The 25,987-nt window shown below is 41.0% G+C and overlaps 1 protein-coding gene across 1 annotated transcript in view; it reads left to right on the forward strand.

Moving 5' to 3' along the window:
• Nucleotides 1-25,987, forward strand: part of faah2a (fatty acid amide hydrolase 2a) — a 51,062-nt gene that overhangs the window by 4,610 nt on the left and 20,465 nt on the right. The window contains exons 2-6 of the mRNA XM_078547268.1: nucleotides 4,171-4,253; nucleotides 4,903-5,039; nucleotides 6,026-6,235; nucleotides 13,610-13,729; nucleotides 17,035-17,170. Coding sequence (XP_078403394.1) covers nucleotides 4,171-4,253; nucleotides 4,903-5,039; nucleotides 6,026-6,235; nucleotides 13,610-13,729; nucleotides 17,035-17,170 — 686 coding nt within the window. The remainder of the gene's footprint in view (nucleotides 1-4,170; nucleotides 4,254-4,902; nucleotides 5,040-6,025; nucleotides 6,236-13,609; nucleotides 13,730-17,034; nucleotides 17,171-25,987) is intronic.

A 25,987-nucleotide genomic window follows, 5' to 3' on the forward strand; every position in this document is an offset into this window, starting at 1 on the left:
CAATGGAGTACTGAGACAATGCTGACATCTTTTGGATGAGATGTTAAACAAAGGCCAGGTCTTCCCCCTAGCTGGACATAAAAGATCCCATTGCGTTATTTGAAGAGGAAAGTTCTGCCTGGTGTCCTGGCCAATATTTATCTTTCAATCAACATCACTAATACAGATTATCTTTTTTAAATTTCATTGCTGTTCATTGCTGTGTGCGTACTAGCTGCTACTCTCCCAAGATTTAAGTACATAATCTCACATGATGCAACAATGGCTACACTTCAACAGTATTTCTGAACAATCCCCATCCACCACTACTCTCCTCCGTCTGGCTGTACTTGTTCTCACACTGAACAATTTCTCCTTAAACTCCTCTCACTTCCTCCAAATAAAAGGTGTGGCTATGGGTACCCGCATGGGCCCCAGTTATGCCTGTCTCTTTATGGGGAATGTGGAACATTCCTTGTTCCAGTCCTACTCCAGCCCCCTCCCACAACTCTTTCTCTGGTACATCGATGATTGCGTCGGTGCTGCTTCATGCTCTCGTCTGGACCTGGAAAAATTTATTAATTTTGCTTCCAATTTCCACCCCTCCATCATTTTCACATGGTTCATCTCTGACACTTCCCTTCCCTTCCTTGACCTCTCTGTCTCAATTTCTGGTGATAGACTGTCCACCAATATTCATTACAAGCCTACCGACTCCCACAGCTACCTCGACTACAGCTCCTCACACCCCGCTTCCTGTAAGGACTCCATCCCATTCTCTCAGTTCCTTCGCCTCTGTCGCATCTGTTCTGATGATGCCACTTTCAAAAACAGTTCCTCTGACATGTCTTCCTTCTTCCTTAACCAAGGTTTTCCACCCACGGTGGTTGACAGGGCCCTCAACCGTGTCCAGCCCATCTCCCGCGCATCCGCCCTCACACCTTCCTCTCCCTCCCAGAACCATGATAGGGTCCCCCTTGTCCTCACTTATCACCCCGCCAGCCTCCGCATTCAAAGGATCATCCTCCGCCATTTCCACCAACTCCAGCATGATGCCACCACCAAACACATCTTCCCTTCACCACCCCCCTGGTGGCATTCCACAGAGATCGTTCCCTCCTGGACACCCTGGTCCATTCCTCCATCACCCCCTACACCTCAACCCCCTCCGACGGGACCTTCCCATGCAACCGCAGAAGGTGCAACCACTGCCCCTTTACTTCCCCTCTCCTCATCGTCCAAGGGCCCAAATACTCCTTTCTAGTGAAGCAGCATTTCACTTGCACTTCCCTCAATTTTGTCTACTGCATTTGTCGCTCCCAATGCGGTTTCCTCTACATTGGAGATACCAAACGCAGACTGGTTGACTGCTTTGCAAAACAACTTTGGTCTGTCCGCAAGCATAACTCAGAACTCCCTGTCGCTTACCATTTCAACACCCCAACCTGCTCTCATGCCCACTTGTCCGTCCTTAGCCTGCTGCATTGTTCCAGTGAAGCTCAACGCAAACTAGAGGAACAGCACCTCATCTTCCGACTGGGCACTTTACAGCCTTCTGGACTGAATATTGAGTTCAACAATTTAAGATCATGAACTCTCTCCTCCATCCACACCCCCTTTCCGATCCCCCCCCTTTTTTTTCCAATAATTTATATAGATTTTTCTTTTCCCACCTATTTCCATTATTTTTAAATGTATTTCCATCCATTGTTTTATCTCTACCTTTTAGTCTATTTCGAGCCCGTCTCTTACTCCACTCCACCCCCACTAGGGCTATCTGTACCTCGCTTGTCCTGCTTTCTACCCTTAATTAGCACATTCCTTAGATAATACCACCACATTCAACACCTCTTTGTCCTTTTGTCCATGACATCTTTTGGCAATCTCTGCCTAACACTGGCCCTCTATCCGGCTCTACCTGTCTCCCCACCCCAAACCAGCTTATATTTCACCTCTTTTCTATTTTTACTTAGTTCTGTTGAAGAGTCATACAGACTCGAAACGTTAACTGTGTTCCTCTCTGCAGATGCTGTCAGACCTGCTGAGTTTTTCCAGGTATTTTTATTTTTATTTTGGATTTCCAGCATTCACAGTTTTTTTGCTTTTATCAAAAGTATTTCGTTGGCTTTAAAGCACTTTGGGCAATCATGAGGACGTGAAAGGCATGATATAAATATAAATTTGTTCTTTATGGGAGCATGACTAAATATATCTTTTGAAATTGACCAAAATGTAGTTTTATTATTTTGTTTTTTATTTTAAAATCATAGAAGCTTTTGGTGAAATTTAGGATCTATAGGAATGAAGCGGATCAAAGTCAGTCCTTTTAAAACTGATTTTTTTTTAATATAAGTTGAAAATCTTTAAACTAAAAGTGGAAAATGTAATAATTTATAGTAACTTTTTTGTGAATATAAACATGTTATGAGTTCTCAAACAGAAAAAGTTGCTCGAAGCACAGCAAGTTAGTCTGCATCTATGGAGTGAACAAGTGAAGTTAATGTATCAAGTTTGGACCTCTCCCCTGGGCTAACTCATCTCTCACCAGATGCCTTTCTGAGCATTTCCAGAGTTTTCTCTTTTCCCAGATGTCCAGCATCTGCAAATACTGTTTTTTGCTTAGAGCTGCCTCCTTTCATATTCCTTAAACTTAGCTTTGTAATATTGGGATGCAGTCTACTGTTTTTTTTGTACCAGGGTGGTTGTGGGACTGGTCCTATTACGTAGCCCACCTTGATGTCGGGTGTTTTATTAACAGCTTACTCTGAGACCTTTGAAAGAGTTGGGATCATTTGGATGGAGTCCTTGTTGATGGGAGTTTGATGGCCAGAGGCTTTGTACAATAGAATTACATTGTGTACAGCGTTTCAGTCAGTCTATCGTTTTTAGGTACAAACAAAGGGCTTGGTGATTTTTTTAAAAAATTGTTTCGTTGCCAATCTAATGACAAGTTAGACTACTTTAAAGTTGAAATAAGCTTCTGTGTTTAAAGCTTTCATTTAGAGAAGCAAATTGTGTTGCTTTATGTTGTGGACAGTAGAGAAATGTATGCTTCATTGCTAAATTGTTCCTTTTATCTTATTTAAATAAAACCATAGACTTTGGACTAACAATTTAGTCAGTGCATATGCAATCTGGCTTTTTAGGAGCAGAGGTCATGTGGAAAGATCCCGGAGTGTCTCTATTTTTCCTAGATATTAGAGAGGAAAAAGTGCACTCTATATTGTAGAAGACAAGAGGTCCATTTCAGGAAGCGACCTGTGATCCCAAGAAAATAGCTAGCTTATCTAGAAATATGTTTATAAAAACAAAAAGCTAAAAGTCATCCATTAGGATGCTTGATCCTTGCTGTTTTTAGATTCTTAATACTGCTTTATGTTAGCTTTTAATTCATTTGATTGCTTACTATGAATGCCAACATGGCAGTCTGGAAGGTGTATGGTCAACCTTCAATCTCATCTGTGAAAGCACAGGAGTTCATTCACGATCATGTACATTGTCTAATTTTTGTACTGGTTTTAGTGGCAAATGATTTTCATGATTTTTCTACGAATGCAGTGTTTGTTGTGCTGTGCTTGCTATGGTTTTCCCGTTCATCACTTTCAGCATGAAATAAAATGTTGATTATTGCTTTAATATGTTTCCTATACTCATCCAATGATGTGATGAGATAGTGAACTATAGTAATTATTCTCTATGCATCTCCTCCCTTTCAAAGCAATTGTGATATATAAGGTGGCATTGTGTTTTCTTGTTTACAGGCACAATGTTATAGCATTAAAGCAAAAAGGGGAGAATGCTGGCAGAACAGTTCACAATTCTATTATCTTTTGCATTTTCAGCTGCCTTGTTTTTTTCTGTGGTACATACAATGGAATGGAGAATTAGTATACTTCTATGTAATTATATACCAAATATTCTTGAAGCAGGATCCACCAATTATTTTTATATTCTAATATTTCACTTTTCATGGCTACCCTTTTCTATTTAGTGTGTGTTGGTTTGTGGAGAAACCCCCCCCCAACATAGACTTAATGGGGAAAATGGCATATTCTATAACTGTAACATTCTGTCCTTCTCCAAGATGTATAGATCTGTTATAATTTTTCAGAAATTATGCTGTGATTTAATGTTATGAACTATGTTCTGTTTGACTTTGTTTAACAAGTTGTCTCTTGCGATTAATTTTAGGTTAAGTGTGTGGATGTAATACAAGAGTATATCAGCAGAATCCGAGATGTCAATCCTATAGTCAATGCTCTTGTGGCAGAGAGGTAAGAAGTTCATTTTGTGTACTATTTGCTCTAGATTACACAATATTATTATGCCTGTGATCACCATCTGAGTATCTTAAACACAGCATGGTAGAGGTGCTGCATTTAATCTCTGCCTCCCCATTTTGGGCAGAACAGCAAGCACTGCGTCTGTACCCTCTGCCAAAACGTATGTGTGTGTCTGTCTGTCTGTGATGTCTCCACTAAGTTGCTTTCTGATTCCATTGTGCCCTTTGGTATTTTCAAGCCTGTCCCTTCCTCTGAATGCTCTCAAATGCCTCGGACTATAGCCCCTGTACTCAAGTTTTTCCAGACTCCAACTACCACCCTTCCCACTGTTTCCAGGCTCCCTTACAAATTGGGACCACTATGTAAAATGTTTAATGTGTATCTGGACTTTTGTATAGCTCTTCTTAAAAAAAAAAGGGCCGTTATTGTATTGGATTCAAGGGTAAAATGACATTTTGGTTTGAACTGTTATGTATGTTAATCTCTGTCAACTACATAAGGATTATAATTTGCTTCAGAGATGATTTTTCTCAAAGTTCTGTAAAGATATGATTTTGACTTTTCATGTCACAAAGCTTTAGCATTGTATTTTTATGTCCTTGTACCCCAAACCACATTGCAATGCTCATTGCTACTCTAGGTTTGCAGCTGCCTTGAAAGAGGCACAGCAGGTGGATAACAGGCTTGCTGAAGGGGGTGAAGATGAAAAGTCACTGGAGGAGAGCGTTCCTTACCTCGGTGTTCCTTTCACAGTCAAAGAGGCAATTGCATTAGAAGGTATTGTAGTGCACTTAAATGGTCACCCTGGTTTCCTGTCAGTCATGATGTATATTTTGTTTTGGGTGAAAAAAATTACGATCCCTTTATTTTATCCTGCATCTCATAATCTGATCTGAAATGTTAATGCTGTTCCGTATACTCACAATACTGCCCTTTTATATGGAATGAATCAAGTCACACACTCAGGTTCAAAAGTACAGTCCATCATTCATCAGTAAGCAAGTCTGAATACTGCCAGTGGAACGTGCACCCCATTGTTACAAACTCTATGATGAGCCTACCAGCCGGGCAAAAGGCCAATTCTCCATTCCAATGCTTTTTGCTTAACACAAGAGTATGTAAACATGCCATTTTGAGAAATCTGCATACTTTGACCAGGCAACATTATTTGAACTCTGCAGTATTGGGTAATGCTGGCTTTGGTTGAAAAATCTTGGCTGAAATCCTAAGCACTCTTTCCTCATCTTCCTTCCCTTGCCTTCCTCCATCCCCTCCCATTTCTAGGATTTTCTCCTTTTCACCCTGAATACTGTTGCAACAATATCTAGTTGTGTAGAGAAGGAATGAGAGAGACAGAACAATTGCCTACCTGAGAAGACTCTCTATAATCTTCAAGAATTGCTGCCAGGGTATTTGGTAGCGTTCTACTAGTTTTTTTTTTAGTGTTTTAAAAACAAAGTGATGTGCTCCTATCTGGCGCAAGAGCATGCAACCAGCTGACTTTCTGTCGAGAGTTTCATAAAAAAACATTATTCCTTTCCCAAAAAAATTGGAAGGGAAGTTATCTCTGTGGTTTCCATTGGATCAGTGAATGGAGGATGCCATTTAATGATACTCTGGAAACGTTAATGTGAAATATGGAGAAACACTCTATTGTCTGAGCATTATTTTACTCATCAAAGTATTCACCTCGACTTAAGTTTACAGGTGTATTGTTTTTATGTAATATTGTCTTTGTGATACTTATTTTATACTTCTCCCAGGTTCACCCAATTCATCTGGCCTTGTAAGCCGTAAGAATGTGATTTCCCTAACAGATGCTCCCGTTGTGACTAATCTCCGAAAAGCCGGTGCCATCCCATTAGGTGTTACAAACTGCAGTGAATTGTGTATGTGGTATGAATCAAGCAACAATTTATATGGGACAACTAGAAATCCATATAATGTGGATCGCATTGTAGGTGGAAGCTCAGGTGAGCATTAAGCTACAAAAAAATACGATTTTATTGTCATTCTTCATAACAATATATGGGGCAGAATTTTCCCCCCATTGGGGTGGAAGTTGATGGGCGGGCGCACTTCCGATCGGCGCCCCCGATCGGAGGCGTGGCGCCATTTTATGTGGGTGGGCCAATTAAGGCCTGCCCAGCATGACATCTGCAGGGAAGCGCTATGCGCTCCCTGTCCGGATGGGGGGGGAAATCCCTAAAATCGAGAGTGTGTTCTTTCGCGCATGCGCACAAAAGAGCGCACTCATCTCCCTGAGGCTAAGTGCTGCCTCAGGGAGATCGCCTCTACTTTCAACAATATTAAAAATAGAAAAAAAAAATTCCCTTACATGTCTCCTCATGTGACAATGTCACATGAGTTGGGACATGTTCATAATTTCCATAACAACTTTATTAAAAATTTTTAAAACCCTACATGAAACCTCATCCCGCCGGTGGATGAGGTTTCATGTTTTTTCTAGTTGCTGCCGGGGCTCCTGGCCTGCCCGCCAACCTTCAGGTTGGATGGGCAGGTCCTTTAATTGCTTAATTGATCCTGCCAATGGCCTCAATTGGCCATTGACAGATCGGCGGGCGCGCAGCTGATTTTGCTGCGCTCCTGCCTTCCTGAAAATTTGAATGGGGCACAGTGACGTCGTGAGTTCCCCACCCCAGCTCGCCGACGGTAAAATCCTGCCCATGGACTTGATGCACTGAATTTTGTGGAAGATGTCCTAACTTCCAAATGCTGTTCAAAGAAAAATAGAGCTATTGTTGCAAAAAAAAAGTTTCTTTTGGTTCAGAGAAACAGGAGAAGCTGCTATTAAGTCAAGACATACAGAAATTTCATGATATAAATCTGATGACCTTAGTATGAAAACTTACAAGATAGACACTGGTACTTCACCTCTGCAACCTGAATTCAAATCCACTTCAGACTGATCATAAAATTCCCCCCTGTCTGCTTGTTTTAAAGGTCCAAAATGGCCATTCTCTATCCAAGTCCTGTTGACAAGAGTTCACAGTAGAAAAAACATCTAGAAATGACAGTTTCATTCAAGTGATCACAGGATGGCCAGTGTCCAAAATAGAAATATCATGCAAATGCAGTGAATGTTAACCTTCACGAATATTATTCACAAGAGCAATTCAACAGAGTAGGGCAGAGGGTTTGAAACACTCTAATGTGTGAACCCAACACGAGAATTCACGCGGTCCTGTGGACCATTTGTCCTAAAACTAAGAAGACATAGTAAGTGGCCAAAAGATAATCATTGCTCCAAATGTAGAAAGCTTATTTTTTAAACTAATACTGGCAACATAATTAACACGCTAGGAGTACTAGAATTACAGATGCTCTTTTCTCTCAGCTTTTCCCACATTAAATGCTGGTCGCCACAATGCTGACTTATCAACCATCATTTTATTTTAGATTTGGTGGGTGGATTTAGAGCTGGGTGCCCTTCCTGCAGCTAACCCTCCCTGTTTATCCAGGCTGGGGACAGGCATTGATGCGTGCTGGCTTGCTTGCACCAGTGGCTGGGTTACGAGAGTTACAAATACATGATCAGAATATTCAGATATCTGGTAATGCTTCCTCCTTGAAGACCCTCAAGTGTCCATGATTTCCATTTGATAATGACTAAAATAGAGGGACCCTTGCTCTGTACCAAGTAACATTATGCCTAACTTTGGGACTCCTTGATGCCGACACTAAATGCTTGAAATGGAAAGTTCACCCAATGCTAAAACTTTGAATGCACATTCATAATAAAATAAAGTTATGATACTTTATATGACCTATCTAGAAGATAGGTTTCTAATTAGCATTTATGGATTAGATCGGGGAAGTGGGCTTTTACAAAAAGTGCTAACTGAAAGAGCCATAAAAAATTCTCACCACCTAATTTAACCCCCTCACCCTCTGTTTAAATTAGTAAATGTGGGGAAGGACTCTGTTAGAAAAGGTAGTATGGTTACTTCCAAAAGAAATTAAAGGGAAGAGACTAAACAGTCAGAAGTTGTGCTGTAGGCACTAGAGGTAAAAAGAAAACTAAAAGATGTAAAGGAATCAAACCATGAGAGAGAAAAAAAGTGAGTAAAACATAAGAGCAGAAGGACAGGTGAGGGTGTTTGGCCCAAATAAGCGTTCTTTGTACAAATGCATGTAGTATAAGAAACAAATTGAATAAATTGCAGGCATGAATGAGGGTAAGGCATAGTAGGCATCACTGAAATATGTCTTCAAAACGATCAGGACTGGAAACTGAATGTACCAGGGTGTAAGGTCTATAGGGAAAATGGTAGAGGGAGCTAAGTAGCTGTTGTGCTTAAGGATGAAATTACTTCATTGATCAAGAGGATTTAGCAAGAAGTAAAGGTGCAGTGGAGACTTAATGGGTAGACTTAAGGAATAGCAAGGGATTTAAAAGTTACGTATAGTCCATCTGGTGGCTGCTGTGAAGTGGCACAGATGCAGAGATTGGACAAGTATGTAGCAAAGGCAGAATGGTTTTAATGGAAAATGTTATCTTTGATATAGATCAGGACAAGCAGACCAGCACATGTCAGAGAGATAGTGAATTCCTTGAGTGTGATCAGGATTGTTGCAGAAAACTATCCACCCCAGTGCCAACAAGAGAGCAATACCATGTCAGCAACGAGCCAGATTTAGTTAACAGCCTCATGGTGCGTGAACATTTATCTAATAGCGGTTCTATTATGATTGAGTTCAGCATAATGTTTGAAAGGGAGAAATGGCATAATGCTACTAAGATACTAGATTTGGGTAAGGCTGGCTTTTCAATGTGATGAGACAGAGTGTGACCATAGTAAAATCTGTTAATGGGTAAAATGACAAAGGTTAGAGGGAGATTTTCAAAAAAGAACTTGTGATACAAAAAAATTTGTACTCTAGAGGGCAAGAGCTCTACTTGCCTAAAAAAAAGCCATGAATGACTAAAGAGATTAGATACAACATAAAACTAAAAGAAAAAACATAAAAATGCAAAAAATAGCACAGATCATGGCAAATGTGAAAGATGTAAAGGATGGCTAAACAGATAATAAGAGCTACAAAATGGAAGTTTGAAAAGAAATTTATGAGGGATATCAAAATACACAATTTTTTTACAATTACATTTGGAAAAAGATGGTGAGGAGTAATGTGGATGCCGTGAAAATTGATAATGGTGTCATTGAAGATAAGGAAATGGAAGGCACAGTCAACGTCACTATTTACAGTTGAGGAAGAGGTCAGCATAGTGGACATCTCAAGGAAACAAATTTATGAATCGGGTCAGGAACACAATAAAATTAATGGAAGCAAAATAACAGTAATGAAGAAAATAAAGCATTGTAGAGTGACATAAATCTCCACAACAAGATGGTTTCCAATGCAAGGTTTTAAAGAAGTAGCTGGGGAAGTGCAGATACCCTAAAAAAAAAATCTTTCAAAGTTCTCGTGATTTGGGAAAATTTGAAAGTTTGGAAAATTGCACATGTTACTCTGTTATTTAAGAAAGGTGAGAGGGAAACTAGGGAACTTTGCATCATAAAGTCTTAGAATGACTTCAGCACAGAAAGAAACCATTTGACCCGTTATGTACATACCACCTCTCTGTAAGAGCTATTCAGCTAATCCTAGTTAGTCTAACATCTGTTGTTGGAAGAGTCTTTAATTAAGGATAGAGTAAATGAATGCCTGGAAAGTTTTCAGCTGCTAGAGCCAGCATAGATTTGTCAAGGATAGGCCGTGTCTGACGAACCCGATTGAATTTTGTGAAGAGGCGACCAGAGTAATAGACAGGTGAAGGTATATAGATGTTCTTTATAAGGACATCCAGAAAGCATTTAATAAAGACCCTCATAAGCTAAAGTTGTAGCTAATGGAATTGAAAACAAGTTATTGATCTGGTTGAAAATTGCTTGAGAGTCAGGAAAAAAAGTAGGAATAATGGATATATACTCTAATTGGCAAGATGTGGCTAGTGATGTCCCATAAGGATTTGTGTTGGGGTCTTCGCTATTTACCAAATTTATATATAATTTAGATGATGGAAAGAAGGCTATGTATTCAAATTTGCCACTAACAGTAAGAGGCAGCATTGTAGGTAGTGTAGAGGAAGCATAAAATTACAAAAAAATATTGATGGATTAAGCGAAGGGACAAAACTGTGGCAAATTGCTTTCAATGTAGGCAAATGATGGTCATCCACTTTGGACCTAAAATTGATTGAACTAGGGTACTTTATAAATGGGGAGAATTTAGAGACAGTGGAGGTCCAAAGAGACTTGCAGGTTCAGATACATCGGTCATTGAACTGTCATGCAATGTTATAGAAAGTAACTAAAAAGACAAATTGAATACTGGCCTTTATATCTAGATCACTAGAATACAAGGGGGTAGAAGTCATGCTTTAGCTATGCAGGTGTGATGTCCAAAATCCAGCTGTCCGATGGAAATGGATGCTGTTCTCTGCAGGTGAGGTTGTATTATAATGTTGTTGAGCGATTTCTTCTTAACAATGTGATAATGGGTGCCTTTGGTCGGATACCACTTGCTCCGGTGTCACGCAACCGATTCAGGGCGGGAATGTCTCCTTTGCAAGGGCAGAGCCTCCCACACATTACATTGGTGCATCTACCCCAAATAAGCAGAGGAAATTTGCAAGATCTCACCCTGAGCACCCTTCAGTCATCCAGCCGTAACTCTGGGACGGGAGGTCAGATTAGTTTGTGGTCAATGGCACCTGTGAAAGCACCTGGCGAGCTGCGGAGGGCAATAGCAGTGACCCCCCCCTGCTGACCCAGCCGTGAAAGAACTGAAAAGCCAGAAACCAACCTTTGGCTTATAATTCTACCATTCTGCGACTGACTTGTTGTGTGCAATTGTTTGGCTCAGCAGACATCAAGGGGCGTCAGATGGTGCCTGGAAGAACTCGACCTGACTTCGGAGAGCCATTCGGGAGAAGTCTACATTCATTGGGTCAAATGCATAAAACACACGAGAAATTAGGTCACATTTTGCCTTGTCTGATTTTATTGATTACCTGATCTAAAGTCTGGGAAAATCCGAAATCCGGCATGGTCTTGGTCCCAATGGTGCCAGATTTTGCGCATCATACCTGTACAAAGCTCTGATTAGACCATACCTGGTTTACTCTGAGTAAGCCCTGGGCACCACACCTTACAAAGGATATCTTGGATCTTGTTGCCGGGGATTGGGGGATAGTTTTATCAGAATGATGCCTGGACACCAAAGTTTATCTTACCAGGAAAAATTGCACCAACTAGGGTTATATTCCCTGGAATTTAGAATGCTAAGGCATGATTTGATCTAAGTTTTAATGACATTAAAGAGAACACACAGGATAAAAGAAGATGAACTATTTCCACTAGTTGGGGAGTCTAAGACTGGGATAATAGGCTAGAAATTACAGCTAGCCCTTTTCAGTAGTAAAATTAGGAACTACGTCTATAAGCAAAGGGGAGAAGTTTGGAACACACTTCCACAAATGGCAGTTGAAGCCAGATCAATAGTTAATTTTAAATCTAAGAATGATTGATAGATTTTTGTTAACAAGAGATATTAAGGGGTATGGGGCAAAGATGGCTATATGAAGTTAGGTCACAGATCTGTCATGGTTTCATTGAATGGCAGCATATGTTCAAGGGGCTAAATGGCCTTCTCCTGTTTATATGTTCCTAAAATGACAATATGTGAAGTTTTCTGTTTGTTCTTCTGCCCTATCTTGAAAGACATAATTTTTGCTGTTTCCTTTCTTTGTTTTATCTTTTATAACACAATTTTTACCAAGTTCAGTAAAGTGATGGAAAAGATAATCAAGAGAACTATGAAGAGTAAGAGGCAGCATTGTAGGTAGTGTAGAGGAAGCATAAAATTACAAAAAGATATTGATGGATTAAGTGAAGGGACAAAACTGTGGCAAATTGCTTTCAATGTAGGCAAATGATGGTCATCCACTTTGGACCTAAAATTGATTGAACTAGGGCACTTTATAAATGGGGAGAATTTAGAGACCGTGGAGGTCCAAAGAGACTTGCAGGTTCAGATACATCGGTCATTGAACTGTCATGCAATGAAGCAGCACTTAGAAAGCAATAACCTGCTCATTAATGCTCAGTTTAGGTTCTGCCAGGGCCACTCAGTTCCTGACCTCATTACAGTCTTGGTCTTAATATGGACAAAAGAGCTGAACTCGAGAGGGGAAGTGAGTGATTGCCCTTCACACCAAGGCAGCATTTGACTGAGTGTGGCATCAAGGAACCCTAGCAAAACTGAACTTAATGAAAATCAGGGGGCAAACTCTGCTGGTTGGCATTATACCTAGCACAAAGGAAGATGGTTGTGGTTGTTGGAGGTCAATCATCTTAGCCCCAGGACATTGCTGCAGGAATTCCTCATGGTCGTGTCCTCAGCCCAACCATCTTCATCTGATTCATCAATGACCTTCCTTCCATCTTATGGTCAGAAGTGGGATGTTTGCTGATGATTGCACAATGTTCAGCACCATTTGCAACTCCCCAGGTACTGAAATAATCTGTGTCCATATTCAGCAACACCTGGACAACATTAAGGCTTAGGCTGATAAGTGGCAAGTAACATTTTGCCACCTAACTGCCAAGCAATGGCCAATTCCAATAAGAGAGAATTCAACCATCTCCCCTTGACATTCAATGGCATTACCTTTGCTGAATCTTCCACTAACAGCCTGGGCGGTTCCATTGACCAGAAACTGAACTGGACCAGTGATATAAATACTGTGGTTACAAGAGCAAGTTAGAGACTGGGAATTCTGGAATGAGTAACTCGCCTCCTGACTCCCCGCTTGATTGGCACCCCACCCACCACCTTAAACATTCACTTCCTCCACCACTGACGCACAATGGCATCTACAAGATGCACTGCAGTAACTCACCAAAGCTCTTTCGCTAGCACCTTACAAACCCATGACTTCTACCACCTAGAAGAACAAGGGCAGCAGATTCATGGGAACACCACCACTTGTAAGTACTCCTCCAAGCGGCACACCATACTGACTTGGAACTATATCACCATTCCTTCACTGTTGCTGGGTCAACATCCTGGAACTCCCTCCCTAACAGCCTTGTAGGTGTACCTACACCATGTGGACTGTACCGGTTCAAGAAGGTGGCTCATCATCACCACCTCAAGGGCAATTAGAGATGGGCAATAAATGCTGGCCTAGACAGTGATGTCTGCATCCCGTGAATGAATTAAAAAAAAAATTAGGATAGGAAGATGTTCTGAAACTCTGGAATATTTAAATATTGTAGAAAAGGTTATTTTTTTTAGTTTGTACTTTTTTTTTGCAGGTGGCGAGGGATGCATTATTGCTGCGGCCGGATCAGTAATGGGTGTGGGTTCTGACATTGGTGGGAGTATTCGAATACCTGCCTTCTTCAATGGAATTTATGGACACAAGCCTACAACAGGTCAGAATTGTTTCCCATTTTGCACTAGTTTTGTAAAGTACATTACACTGCAAGATTCTGTCATCTAAATATGTTTTGTGGCTTCTATGGTTTAATGTTTGTTACGCCTTAATTATTTTGGTGAAGATTTAGATTTAAGGCAAAACTGATTTATTAATGTTCCACTCTGGTACTTACATTTCCTTTTTTGAATCAAAACTTAACTTCTTTGTCCCATTAAATTGCCCTATTGGCTCCCAGTTTTAGTAAATAGTACAAACGCATAATGCAGTAACTATCACATTTCTTGTTTAGCAGTGTTCAGCTTATTTTATTTGCAGTACAAGAGAGACATTCAAAACCAGTTTCTGTACACACTATTTTTCCTAGCATTTCTATCATAAAATTTCTAATTTTATAACTTTTTCCAATATTATGTGTAATAGTGGATTGAATGGATGGATAGCTTCAAACTGGACTCTGGCTTTGGAAATGCCCAACTTTACACATCCATTTAGTGGATTCAATGTAGAATTTTTAGTATGGAACCTAGGCCAGGATTTTCCCGGCGGTGATTTGGGGGCGGGGCCCGCTCGCCGACAGGAAAATGACGTGGGATTACGTCGGGAGGAACCCCCGAAGTCATCCTGGTCCCTTTAAATTTTTAGGAAGGCAGGCAGACAGCGAAATCAGCTGTCCGCCTGCCGACCTGTCAATGGCCAACTGAGGCCATTGACAGGCTAATTAAAGCAATTAAAGGTCCTGCCCATCCAACCTTAAGGCTGGCGGGCGGGCCAGGAGCCCCAGCGGGCTTCTGATAAAACATGAAACCTCATCCACTGGTGGAATGAGGTTTCATGTTCCTTTGTAAAAACTTTAATAAATGTAATGTGATACTTATTAACATGTCCCATCTCATGTGACATTGTCACATGAGGGGGACATTTTAATAATATTTTTATTTCTCTATTTTTTACGTTTTTGACAGTGTCACTAATCTCCCTGATACTGCATTTAGTCTCAGGGAGCAGTGCGCTCTTTCGCACGCATGCGCGAAAGAGCGTTCTTTGACAGCTGGGGATTCCCTCCCCCTCCCCCCCCCCCTCCCCCTGCACAGGAAACGCTAGCTTCCTAAACAAATATAAAAATACTTGGAAAAACTCAGCAGGTCTGACAGCATCTGCGGAGAGGAACACAGTTAAAGTTTCGAATCCGTATGACTCTTCAACAGAACTAAGGAAAAGTAGAAAAGAGGAGAAATATAAGCTGGTTTAAGGGGGGATGGGACAGGTAGGGGGGGATGGGACAGGTAGAGCTGGATAGAGGGCCAGTGATAGGTGGAGATAGCCAAAAGATGTCATAGACAAAAGGACAAAGAGGTGTTGAAGTTGGTGATATTATCTAAGGAATGTGCTAATAGGTGACATTAAGGGTAGAAAGCAGGACGAGCAAGGTACAGATAGCCCTAGTGGGGGTGGGGTGGGGGGAAGGGATCGAAATAGGCTAAAAGGTAGAGATAAAACAATGGATGGAAATACATTTAAAAATAATGGAAATAGGTGGGAAAAGAAAAATCTATATAAATTATTGGTAAAAAGGGGGATCCGGAAGGGGATGGGGATGGAGGAGAGAGTTCATGATCTAAAATTGTTGAACTCAATATTCTGTCCCATCCCCCCTTTAAACCAGCTTATATTTCACCTCTTTTCTATTTTTCCTTAGTTCTGTTGAAGAGTCATACGGACTCGAAACGTTAACTGTGTTCCTCTCCGCAGATGCTGTCAGACCTGCTGAGTTTTTCCAGGTATTTTTATTTTTGTTTTGGATTTCCAACATCCGCAGTTTTTTGCTTTTAGCGCTAGCTTCCTGTCGGGCAGGCCGCTGGGCGGGCCTTAATTGACCCACCCACTCAAAATGGAGGCAGGCCCCGTTTCGGCGGCGGGGGTCGGCTGTCCGCCCGCCGCCAAGCCGGTGGGGCCCGCACGCCCACCAAGTGCAAAATTCTGCCCCTAGTATTGATCAAACAAGGAAGAGATCTGTTTCTGAGAATCCAGACAGCATTGTAAGAATAACATTTTTTTAAAAACCTGCTTCAGTCTGCATGCAGTTGCTGACTGTTGCTGCAGAGCATCCTTCAGAATTTGAGCATCCTTTGCTTTAGCCAGTAGGCTTTTCAATAAAGGTGAGAAGGTATTTTCCCTCACTCCAGATCAATGTAGCATTAATTAGGTAAATTCATTCATTCACCATTGATCTTGTTCAGGAGATAGAGCTATTATAATAATTTCAGCGAGAGTCAATTTGGAGCAGTAAGAAGGCCCAACAAGTCATAGCTTGTCATAAGTAATGGCATAAGTCATCCATGCCATAATTTTCTGAAATTTCTGTGCAAGTTTACAGCAAATTCTGGTCTGAAATCAGAATTGCAAAAGCCTATAATAATCTGTAATCAGTGGTTTCTTCCAGAATACGTAGTTAACCTTTGTAATTGAAAACAGTTGTAACTTATGATCAAAAGGCTGCATTGTCAGTTAGGGGATACAGATGTTGAGAATAGATTTTTTCCTCTACTCTTTGTGGTCATTGTCAGCACCAAACACTCCAGTTCAAATATAATATAAATTACTTGGAGGATAAAGAATCCCTTGCACTGCCTGACATTGTGGCTTCACTCTGGTCTTGGAAAATCAGCCTATCCAACACTTTTATTTCGCAGGCAATTATACTGTAGTTCTCTCAGGCTGTTAATTTACTGTCTTCTGAAGCTGGATTCAAATTCTTTTCACTCATTTCACTTTAGATACTTGTGGGCTTCTTTGAGAGGAGGCAATTTTATCCCATTATGTTAGATAGATTTCAGCCCAGATTTCTAAAACAAAAGTGCAATTTTTAGCCCCCAATATTATTTTGTAAAAAAAAAACTACAAAGCTTCCTTGATTCCCAAACAAGTAATAGTGCAAATCGAAATGCACAAAACTGCAAGAAGAAGATTACCTCCCTTACATGAAGATTGCATTTTGTTTTGCCTATGCATTTTAAACTACAGAACTTATGCTGGATAAATGTATGTATGTAAAGGTTTCAATAAAAATGTATTCAGCATGAAACATTGGAGTAAAGCAGGAATAAATGCCATGCATTAAGATTTTATATTGTAGATCATGCAGATTTAAATACATTGTAAAATGGTTAAAAAATGATGTGCGCGTAACAGCACGGTGATTGAATCAATATGTACCCATCTGAAGTTAATTGCATTACTTATTCAGTATCCTTTGTATGTACCCTGTGTAATTCTAGAAATATTTTAATGCTGTGCTTTCAGGTTTGGTACCTAATGGTGGTCAGTTTCCAAATGCAACAGGTCTAAAATCCGAATTTCTCTGTACTGGTCCCATGTGTCGTTATGCTGAGGACCTCATTCCAATGTTCAAAGTCATGGCTGGTCCAAATATCTCCAAGTAAGAAGAAAATTCTCAAGCAGTAATCACTATTTCCATTGACCTACAGATCTTGATATTTGACAGATGAGAAAGGAGCAAATGAAAATCTTATAGAAGATTGGTCAGGAGATGGGTTTCTAGAAGGTTTTTTGAAGATAGATAGAAATACGGTAGGTTTTTCTGGGAGGAATTCCAGGATGCAAGGTATAATTAACTGGAGGTTTTGCCATCAATGGTAGAATGGGTTGTGGATGAAGTGGGAGTGGGATGATGGACAGAGAGCCTGAGTCACAGGAATTCACATAAAGTGTACTGTACAGTAGAAGGTCATTTGGCCCATTGTATCTATTGCAAGGAATAGGGATGGAGGGAGAATCAAAAGAGCACAAGGAAGATCTTATGGAAGAGACTTTTTTGCCTATCCTTAATTGATCTGAGTCATATGCTTGAGCCATTGAAGTCCTTGAGGCGATGGTGCTCCTACAATTATGTTAGTTAGGGAGTTCTGGGATGTTGACCCAGTATTAATGAAGCAGTGTATGCCAATGTCAATTTGTTGTGTGACTTTGAGGTGATGTTCCCACAGTATTGCTGCACTTGTCCTTTTCATTGGTTCAAGTGACAGAGGAGGGGTGCTGTCATAGTAGGCACAGTTTAGTTTGACAGCTTTGGGTTGGATATTGAGCCCAGTGACTCAAGCAGCTTTGATCAAGAAAACTTCCTTAATGTTTTTGGATTTCTTGTGTTTGGCTGTCCAGGTGAGCGGTAAGTATTCCATCACCCTCCTGATGAGCCTTTTAGATGGTGGAGATGGTGGTGGTCTGAGGAAAGTAGATTATTTAAGGGTACAGAGATTATTGAACCAGGCAAGAAGGCTATTTGATGAGTAGATATTTCTTGATGAAATCCGCTCTCGAATTTTGATGAAAGTAAAGTGTGTCATGAACAATGAGAATCACCCCCTGTCTCAATATTACTGTTAGGTGCATTCAGGGAAAAGACTGCAAATCCCTCAGATGCAGGACAAATAGCCCTTCTCTATAAGAACTTTTAACAGGAGTTTGATGAATAGATGAGGATATGACCTCATGATGGGGATCACTGATTATTTTAATGCACTGGAATAGTTTTTAATACATTTTAATTTATGTTAGATATGTTAGAGCTCTGCAATAGGATAATTTTCTTTATTTTTGTTATTTTTATTGTTATTATTCATTTATATGTAATTTTTGAATGAACGAGCAATGTACCCAAAATGAATTTCCATATGGACAATAAAGTGAAATTGAATTGAATGGAATGGAGAGGTTTGCAGGGTCTGGAAGTAAGCCACTTGTATATCTCTACCCTGCTTTTTTTCCCCCTTTATTCTTTCATGGGATGTGGGTATCACTGGCAAGGCCAACATTTGTTGCCCATCCCTAATTGCCCTTGAACTGAGTGGCCTGACAGGCCATTTCAGAGGGCAGTTAGGAGTCAACCACATGGTGTGGGTCTGCAGTCACATGTAGGCCAGAATGGGTAAGGATGGCAGATTTCCTTCCCTAAAGGACATTACTGAACCAGATGGGTTTTTGCATGGTAACCATCAACATCAATAAATCCAGATTTATTAATTGAATGAAATTGAATTGAAATTCCACCATCTGTGGTGCAATTTGAACCCATGTGACATAACCACTGCGCCACCATCCTCTCCCAGCCATTGTTTTAATATGACCAGTCAATTCAACTTCCAGTCAATTCAACTTCCGGTCAACTAGAAAACTAAATTGTGACTGTTTTACTAAATGAGTAACCTAAACAAGCTAAATTAGTTATTGGAACTAAAATAAAAAAACTACTAAATTAATCAAATAAACTGACTAATAAGGTTAGATAGATATAGCAGATGGTGTACTGTAACTGCACCATGAGGGAGTTTGTGGAGAGCAATGTGATCCCGGGCAACCCAAACATTTTTTATATATTTATTCATTCATGGGATGTGGGCGTCTCTGGCTAGGCCAGCATTTATTGCCCATCCCTAATCATCCTTGTTCAGAGGACAGTTAAGAGTCAACCATATTGCTGTTGGTCTGGAGTCACATGTAGGCCAGAGCAGGTAAGGGCAGCAGATTTCCTTCCCTGAAGGACATTAGTGAACCAGATGGGTTTTTACAACAATTGACAATGGTTTCATGGTCATCAGATTTTTAATTCCAGATTTTTTTTTTATTATTCACCATCTGCCGTGGTGGAATTCAAACCTGGGTCCCCAGAGCATTACCCTGGGCCTCTGGAATACCAGTCCAGTGACAATACCACTAGCTACCGCCTCCCCACACTGTGATGTTTGCAGCTCGAGGAACTTTGGCTCAGAGTTGTTGAGCTGGAGTCTGAGGTGCTGACATTGCAGGGCATCAGGGAGAGTTAGCTGGATATTTTGCTTAGAAGGCAGTCACGCCCTTTAAGTAAAGTAAAATCTTCAGAGTTGGTCAGTTCTTAGGGACAGAAGGATATGGCTGTGGGAGGTATGGGGGATCCAGACTTAGTGATGAAAGAGCCTCGACCCTTAGCTCTGACAAACAGGTATAAGTTACTTGCTACCTGTCTGGATGAGAACAAGATCTCCAGGGTGAATGTGTAAATTGATCATAGCACCATGGGGCAGGAGACCATTCAATTGGGGGAGAAAAAAAAGGAATTTGATGGGAAACGATATAGTTAGAGGAATAGGTACTGTTCTCTGTAGCCGTGACCGAGAGTTGGAAGGTTATGTTGCTTGTCTGGTGGCAGGGTACTTTGAGGGGGAGTTTCCAGTGGTCATGGTCCATGTAGGAACCAACGACATAGAAAGAACTAGAGTTGATGTTCTGCTGAAAGAGTTGAGGACTGGAAGGTCCAAATTGAAATGGTGAACCTCAAAAGTAATATTCTCTGGATTTTTATTAATAGGGCAATAGTGACTCAGGTAACAACAGGAAAAAATTGAAAAAAGTTAAAGCTAAAGGCACTATGCCTGAATACATGAAACATTCACAACAAATTACACAAATTAATAACACACATAGAAATTAATACATGTGATCTAATAGCCATTACAAAGGCATGATTTGGATAATTTTGGAAGAGATAAGCAAAAGGGTAAAGGAGATGGGGTAGCCCTGATAAAGGATAGGATAAAGGATCTTGGGTAAGAAAATCAAGAAGTAAAATCAGTTTGGTTGGAGCAAAGTCATGGACGGAATGTATATGTTCCTTTACTGTTTGTGATCAGTGTGTTTTGTATGTAAGAGGTGTGTCATTTCTTATCTTCAGAGTTTGGATTCCAATTAAATAATTGCAGCAACAAACCTTTAAGTTTAAAACAAAGTTATTTATTCTCGCATAGTTACCTGAATTTAAAATGTGATATCTCACACACTCGTTCCCACATGTTTTTGTGGCGGGGGGCGTATTTACTCTCCATTCCACATTCTCAGTATTAATTTGTTCTTTTGAAACTTAAGTTATACTTAACAAACTAGGCAGCAACTTTACTGACTCAACGCGATTCTTCCCAATTCAGCCTATGCAACAAGGTGACACAGGTCTTCTCTCTCTCTGAAGTCGACTGGTCTTCTGCTTTCAGCTGACAAGCAGCATTCAGTTTCAAATTCAGCGCGTGCCTTGGTCACTCAAAGCTGCTGCTTATCAACCCTTTCCAAGCCACAACCCATGTCATGATCAATGATGTCATTGCATTCTAATTGGCCTACATGAGGCGAGGCTATTTTCTTATTGGCTTAAGGGGTGCCTGATCAATCTGTGATTGGTTCACAAGGGTGATGGTCATCGATTGATGTCATTTCCCACTATTCCCTGTCTGGTTCCTTCAAACTTACTTGTAGGATCATCCTCCTCATTATGGTTTGTTTCTGTTACTGCTATGACTTCTTGCTAAGATAAAATATGTTTTATTATATCTTCTTTGCCCATTTGTTTAGGATAGGGGAAGTATGCTGTCATGCCCTCATGAATGATACCTTGAGCTCATTGTCTCAGATTTTGCTTAATTAGTGCAAGTTCATCATTAAATCAAACCTCTGTCAATGACTGTTTTTAGGCGTTACTTGCTAGGTGATATTTTCTGTGGTTGTTGGTACTTGGAATGAGTTACTTTACTTTTAAAACAAAGGTTAAATTGGTAAAGTTGCCCATAACCTTACAACTATGTAGACCTAATACAGAAGATTACAAAGTACTAATATAAACGATCACAAAGTAGGTAGTACTTAAAAGTTATACAGAGTGTGTATAAAATATAAGTGCATAGCAATAATCAGTGTTTAAAATGTAAGGTAGTAAAGTCTGCTTATGCATTCAGTTAAAACATAGTCTTGAGTGACAAAAGTTTAAAAGGATTATACAGTCACCAAAGTAATCAAACAGTTACAAAAGTTAACTCGAATACAAAGAATGCATTGAGCCAAATGTAATTGCTTTTCCTCTAAATCACTATGAATTCAAACTAACATGTAGAACACAGCTGTTGTTATTCTTTCCTCTCTATACAGTAAATCCCTTCTAACTTTCCTGTGCTGATAACGCCAGGTTTTGAACAGGACTCAATGATGTGAAAGGACGTAAGCTCGCCCAATCAACCTTGAAGGCAGCAAGTTCTCTCAATGTGACTCAGTGAAATTGAAACAAATACAACAGGGGCCTCTCCACCAGTTGTTCTGTAATTAACACATTAACGTGTTACCTTTTATTCTGTCTAAAGAAGCTAAGCAGAGTCACGTGATACTAAGATACTAAAGTCCTCCATTAGTTACAGTTTAAACAGAATAATATACTATAAGATTAATTGATTAATATACTTCGATTGTGTGTAATTAAACTAAAACATCAATTTCCCTAGACATGCACACTCGTGCACACAAAGATTAGGTATAGCTGAAGGTAATCTGTTACAGTTTACAATCATCTCAGTCTCTGGTTTGCAATTTCTGGCTCTCACATGGCAGGCCTGTAGTTTCTTGGATGGTTTTGATGCTTTAAAGTTGAAGTGAGGGGCTTGCAAAGCAAAGGATTCTCAGCAGGCTGAGAGGTTTCTTGCAGTCTAATTTCTGAGATTTGGTCTCAGGTGAATTTGAAGTTGGAACTGGCTGGGAAGTCATCCTCTCTATTGGGATCTCTCACATACAAAGTATCGCTGTTAATTACCTTGGCTGCATGAATTACCTGTAGCCAGTATGATGGCCTTTGATTGGACTGCCTGCAAACAGCTTGTGTTGATTTTGAAACGCAGACAGAAAACTGTCTCATCATGTGACTTTCTATGAGTCCAAGTCTTTTTTTCCACATAAGGGTGTTGTTCATGTTGATTCCAGCATCCTGTGTTGTGGTTTAACACCTTGAGAGTTTGAGATAGCCAATGTCTTAGTTTTTGAATGACTCATTCAATTTGATAATACCCTTTTTGGATTGGTTTCAGGAAAGGCCATTGATTCACATCAGTTTGGAATGTTCCTTTGTTTCCGTCTTAAGACAGGGGAGTGATTTCAATCCATAAAGGAAGCCAGGTCAGCCGGCCATCTTTTCAGCCTTTTGTGTCCAGTTTTAAAATATGAAAGTTAGTTTGAAGTTCAGAATAGGATGTGCTGGTGCTGGACATGACAGAAGAAACAGCGAGGGACAGAAAACATTGGGGGGAGTTGTTTATTGGCCCCCTAGCAATAGTGGTAATGTAGGATGGACTATAAATCAGGAAATTAAATGTTCGTGTAACGAGTGTAATACAGTAATCATGCAGACTTTAGTCTTTCAGACTTGGGCAAACCAAAGTTACACTAATTGTTTGGAGCAACATACCCTCAATTTTCTTTTTGCATGTGCAGGCCCTTGAAATTTTATTGTGCAACTGCACAAGTGTGGCAATGTAAAGGGACAGACTTGTGCATGGCCTGCATGGGAACTTTTGGGTAACAAGCTATTATGGATCTAGATTTATGCAGTGAGAAAAGGTTAATTAATAATCTGGTATAAAAGGGGTCTCGAGTGAAGAGTAATCATGGTATCGTAGAATTTTATATTGAGTTTGAAAGTGATTTAGTCAAGTTTGAAACTAGGACCTTAAATATAAACAAAGCAAACTACGCAGGTATGAGGGGCGAGTTGGCTAAATAGATTGGGAAACTGTATTAAACAACTGACAGTAAACAGGTAATAGCTAGCATTTAAAGAATTAATACATATTTTCCAACATATATACATTCTTTTAAGGCACACAAAAACCTGGCCCAAATGTGTCTAACAAGGAGAATTAAAGGTAGCATTAGATCAAAGGAAAAGACTTATAATGTTGCCAAAAAGAGTGATAGGCTTGCCGGTTGGAAAAAATTTAGAATTCGGCAAAGGCGGGCAAAGAAATTGATAAGGAAAGAGGAAAATGAATATGACAACAGACTAGAGATGTAAATTGCAAGAGATTAGTGAAAGTAAATGTGGGTTCGTTAAAGATAGAGACAGGTGAATTGGAATCGGGAATAAGGAAATGGCAGAGACATTAAACAAATACTTTGTATCCGTCTTCACAATAAAAATCTCAAAAATTATTCCGGCAATAATAGGCAACCAAGGATCTAACATGAATGAGGAATTTAAAGCAATAAGGGCTAGTAAAGACATAGTACTGGAGAAATTCATGGGACTAAGTGGTGACAAATCCCCTGGACCTCATGATCTGTATCCTAGAGTTTTAAGAGTTTGCTACAGACATGGTGGATGTGTTTTAATTTTGATCATCCAGAATTCCTTAGATTGGAAGGTGACAAACATAACCCAGCTATTTATGAAAGGAAAAAGAGAGAAAATGGGGATCTGTAGGCCAGTTAGCCTAACATCAGTAGTAGGGAAAATGTTAGAACCTACTTAGGGATGTGGGAACTATTAGGGATGTGGGAACAGGGCACTTAGAAAACTCAGAAAAAGTTATAAGAATTAAAACCACTTCTAGCTTCTGGGTAACTATAGCACTGACCCCGCGCCCCCCCAGGACAACCTCCCTGACGCCCCACCCAATATTCCACTCCAGGCCCAACTCCCTCACCCCCCCCCCCCCCCCCCCCCCGCCCCCCAAATCCACCCTCTACAGGTCCAACTCCTAACATCCCCCCCACCTCCCCCAACAGGCCCAACTCCCAACACCCACCACTACTTAGGCTTGAGTCAGCTAGTGCCATAAAAAAGGGGGCATGGCTTACTTACCTTTGACTGAGCTGCCCATGACGGTCAGCCCTGGGAGCACTACACAGATCTCGCCGGGCTTGAGTTGGAAGGTTGAGTAAGTAAGATAGGATCTCCTGGGCTTCCGGATATGTAATTAGAGTGGCAATCCGACTCAATTGTTACTCCATTGGAAGTTACAGCCCAGTTTGCTGTAACACAGTAAGGACCATCCAAATTTGCGATTTCAATCCTATTTCGGATGGTTCCTAGTGCAGGGCAATTGCCCATTGGAAGTCTGAACTGCTGGGTGGGGTGGGGGGGGGGGGGGCTGAATATGCTGAAGACTGTGTATTTCTAGGGAACTGGTCGTTCACATATGTCACCTGCTGCATGATTTGGCACCATGGGGTCATAGAGGGCATCCACTGCCAGTGGCTGTGAAAGTGACTGCTCAATTTTTCCACCAGTGGCTCCTTCCACGGCTTCACAGGTGACCTGTGCAGGATCTCGCAAGCCTCCATGCACAAGTGTATCCAGGAGGTCATGGACGCTATCTTTGCGAAGGCACAGAACTTTGTGCATTCCAGCCAGGATCAGGAAAGCCAAGAAGCAACAGCGGTGGGATTTATGCAGATTTCAGGTTTACCACAGGTGCAGGGTGACATTGACTGCACTCATGTGGTGCTTAGATCTCCATGTAACAAGCAGTCAGATGCAAGGGCTTCCATCACTGAATGCTCAGCTGGTCTGCAACCACCACAAATGCATCCTACAGGTCTCTGTACGATTCCCAGGAAGCATCCACGACTCCAACATCCTTGGAAGATCTCAGAACCCTGAAATCTTCCAGGGTCCAGAGAGGCTGCAGATTTGGCTCCTCGGGGACAAGGGCTACCCATAGAGGACGTGGCTGATGATGCCAGTGCGGTTGCTTCAGAATGCAGCAGAGCGACGGTACAACAACCCAGACTTTGGTAGAGCAAACAATAGGCATTTTGAAAATGAGGTCCGGTGCTTCGACAGGTCCAGTGGAGCACTGTAATACAGTCCCCAGAGCGTGTCGTGCATCATGGTCTCTTGCTGTGTGCTCCACAACCTGGTGCTGCAACGTGGGGGGGCGGAGCTGGCTGATGAGGAGATGGAGAAGCTGCACATATCCTCCGATGAGAACATCGAAGAGGATGACTGTGATGAAGTCCTTGAAGGCGAGGACGCCAGCGATGAGGCCATCACACTGGCCAGACGAGGCAGGCACACTTGGGAAGACCTCCTAGCCGCAAGATTCTTGGAGGATTATGACGAGATGCAGTGAGGACAGTGCTGACGTCCTCACTTTGCACCTGTGAACGTTTGACTCACAGAGGCACACATACCCTCAGTGCTTCCTGTCATGGAGACACAGCAGAGGCCTTAATAGTCGCTAGGTTTCAGGACGATGATGACGACGTGCAGTGAGGACACTCCATAGATCTTCACGTTGCCTGTGTGAACGTCTGGCTGAGGGCAGATTGCTTGTGCTCTGTGATCACGGTCATATCATGGAGATGCAGCGTGAAACTTTAAATGTACCTGATCCTTTGTCAGCCTTCAGCACCTGACCCCTTCAGCAACACAGCATTACCGGTCAGATGCTGAAGA

The sequence above is a fragment of the Cetorhinus maximus genome, chromosome 8 (assembly GCF_964194155.1).
Source record: "Cetorhinus maximus chromosome 8, sCetMax3.hap1.1, whole genome shotgun sequence".
Taxonomy (NCBI): domain Eukaryota; kingdom Metazoa; phylum Chordata; class Chondrichthyes; order Lamniformes; family Cetorhinidae; genus Cetorhinus; species Cetorhinus maximus.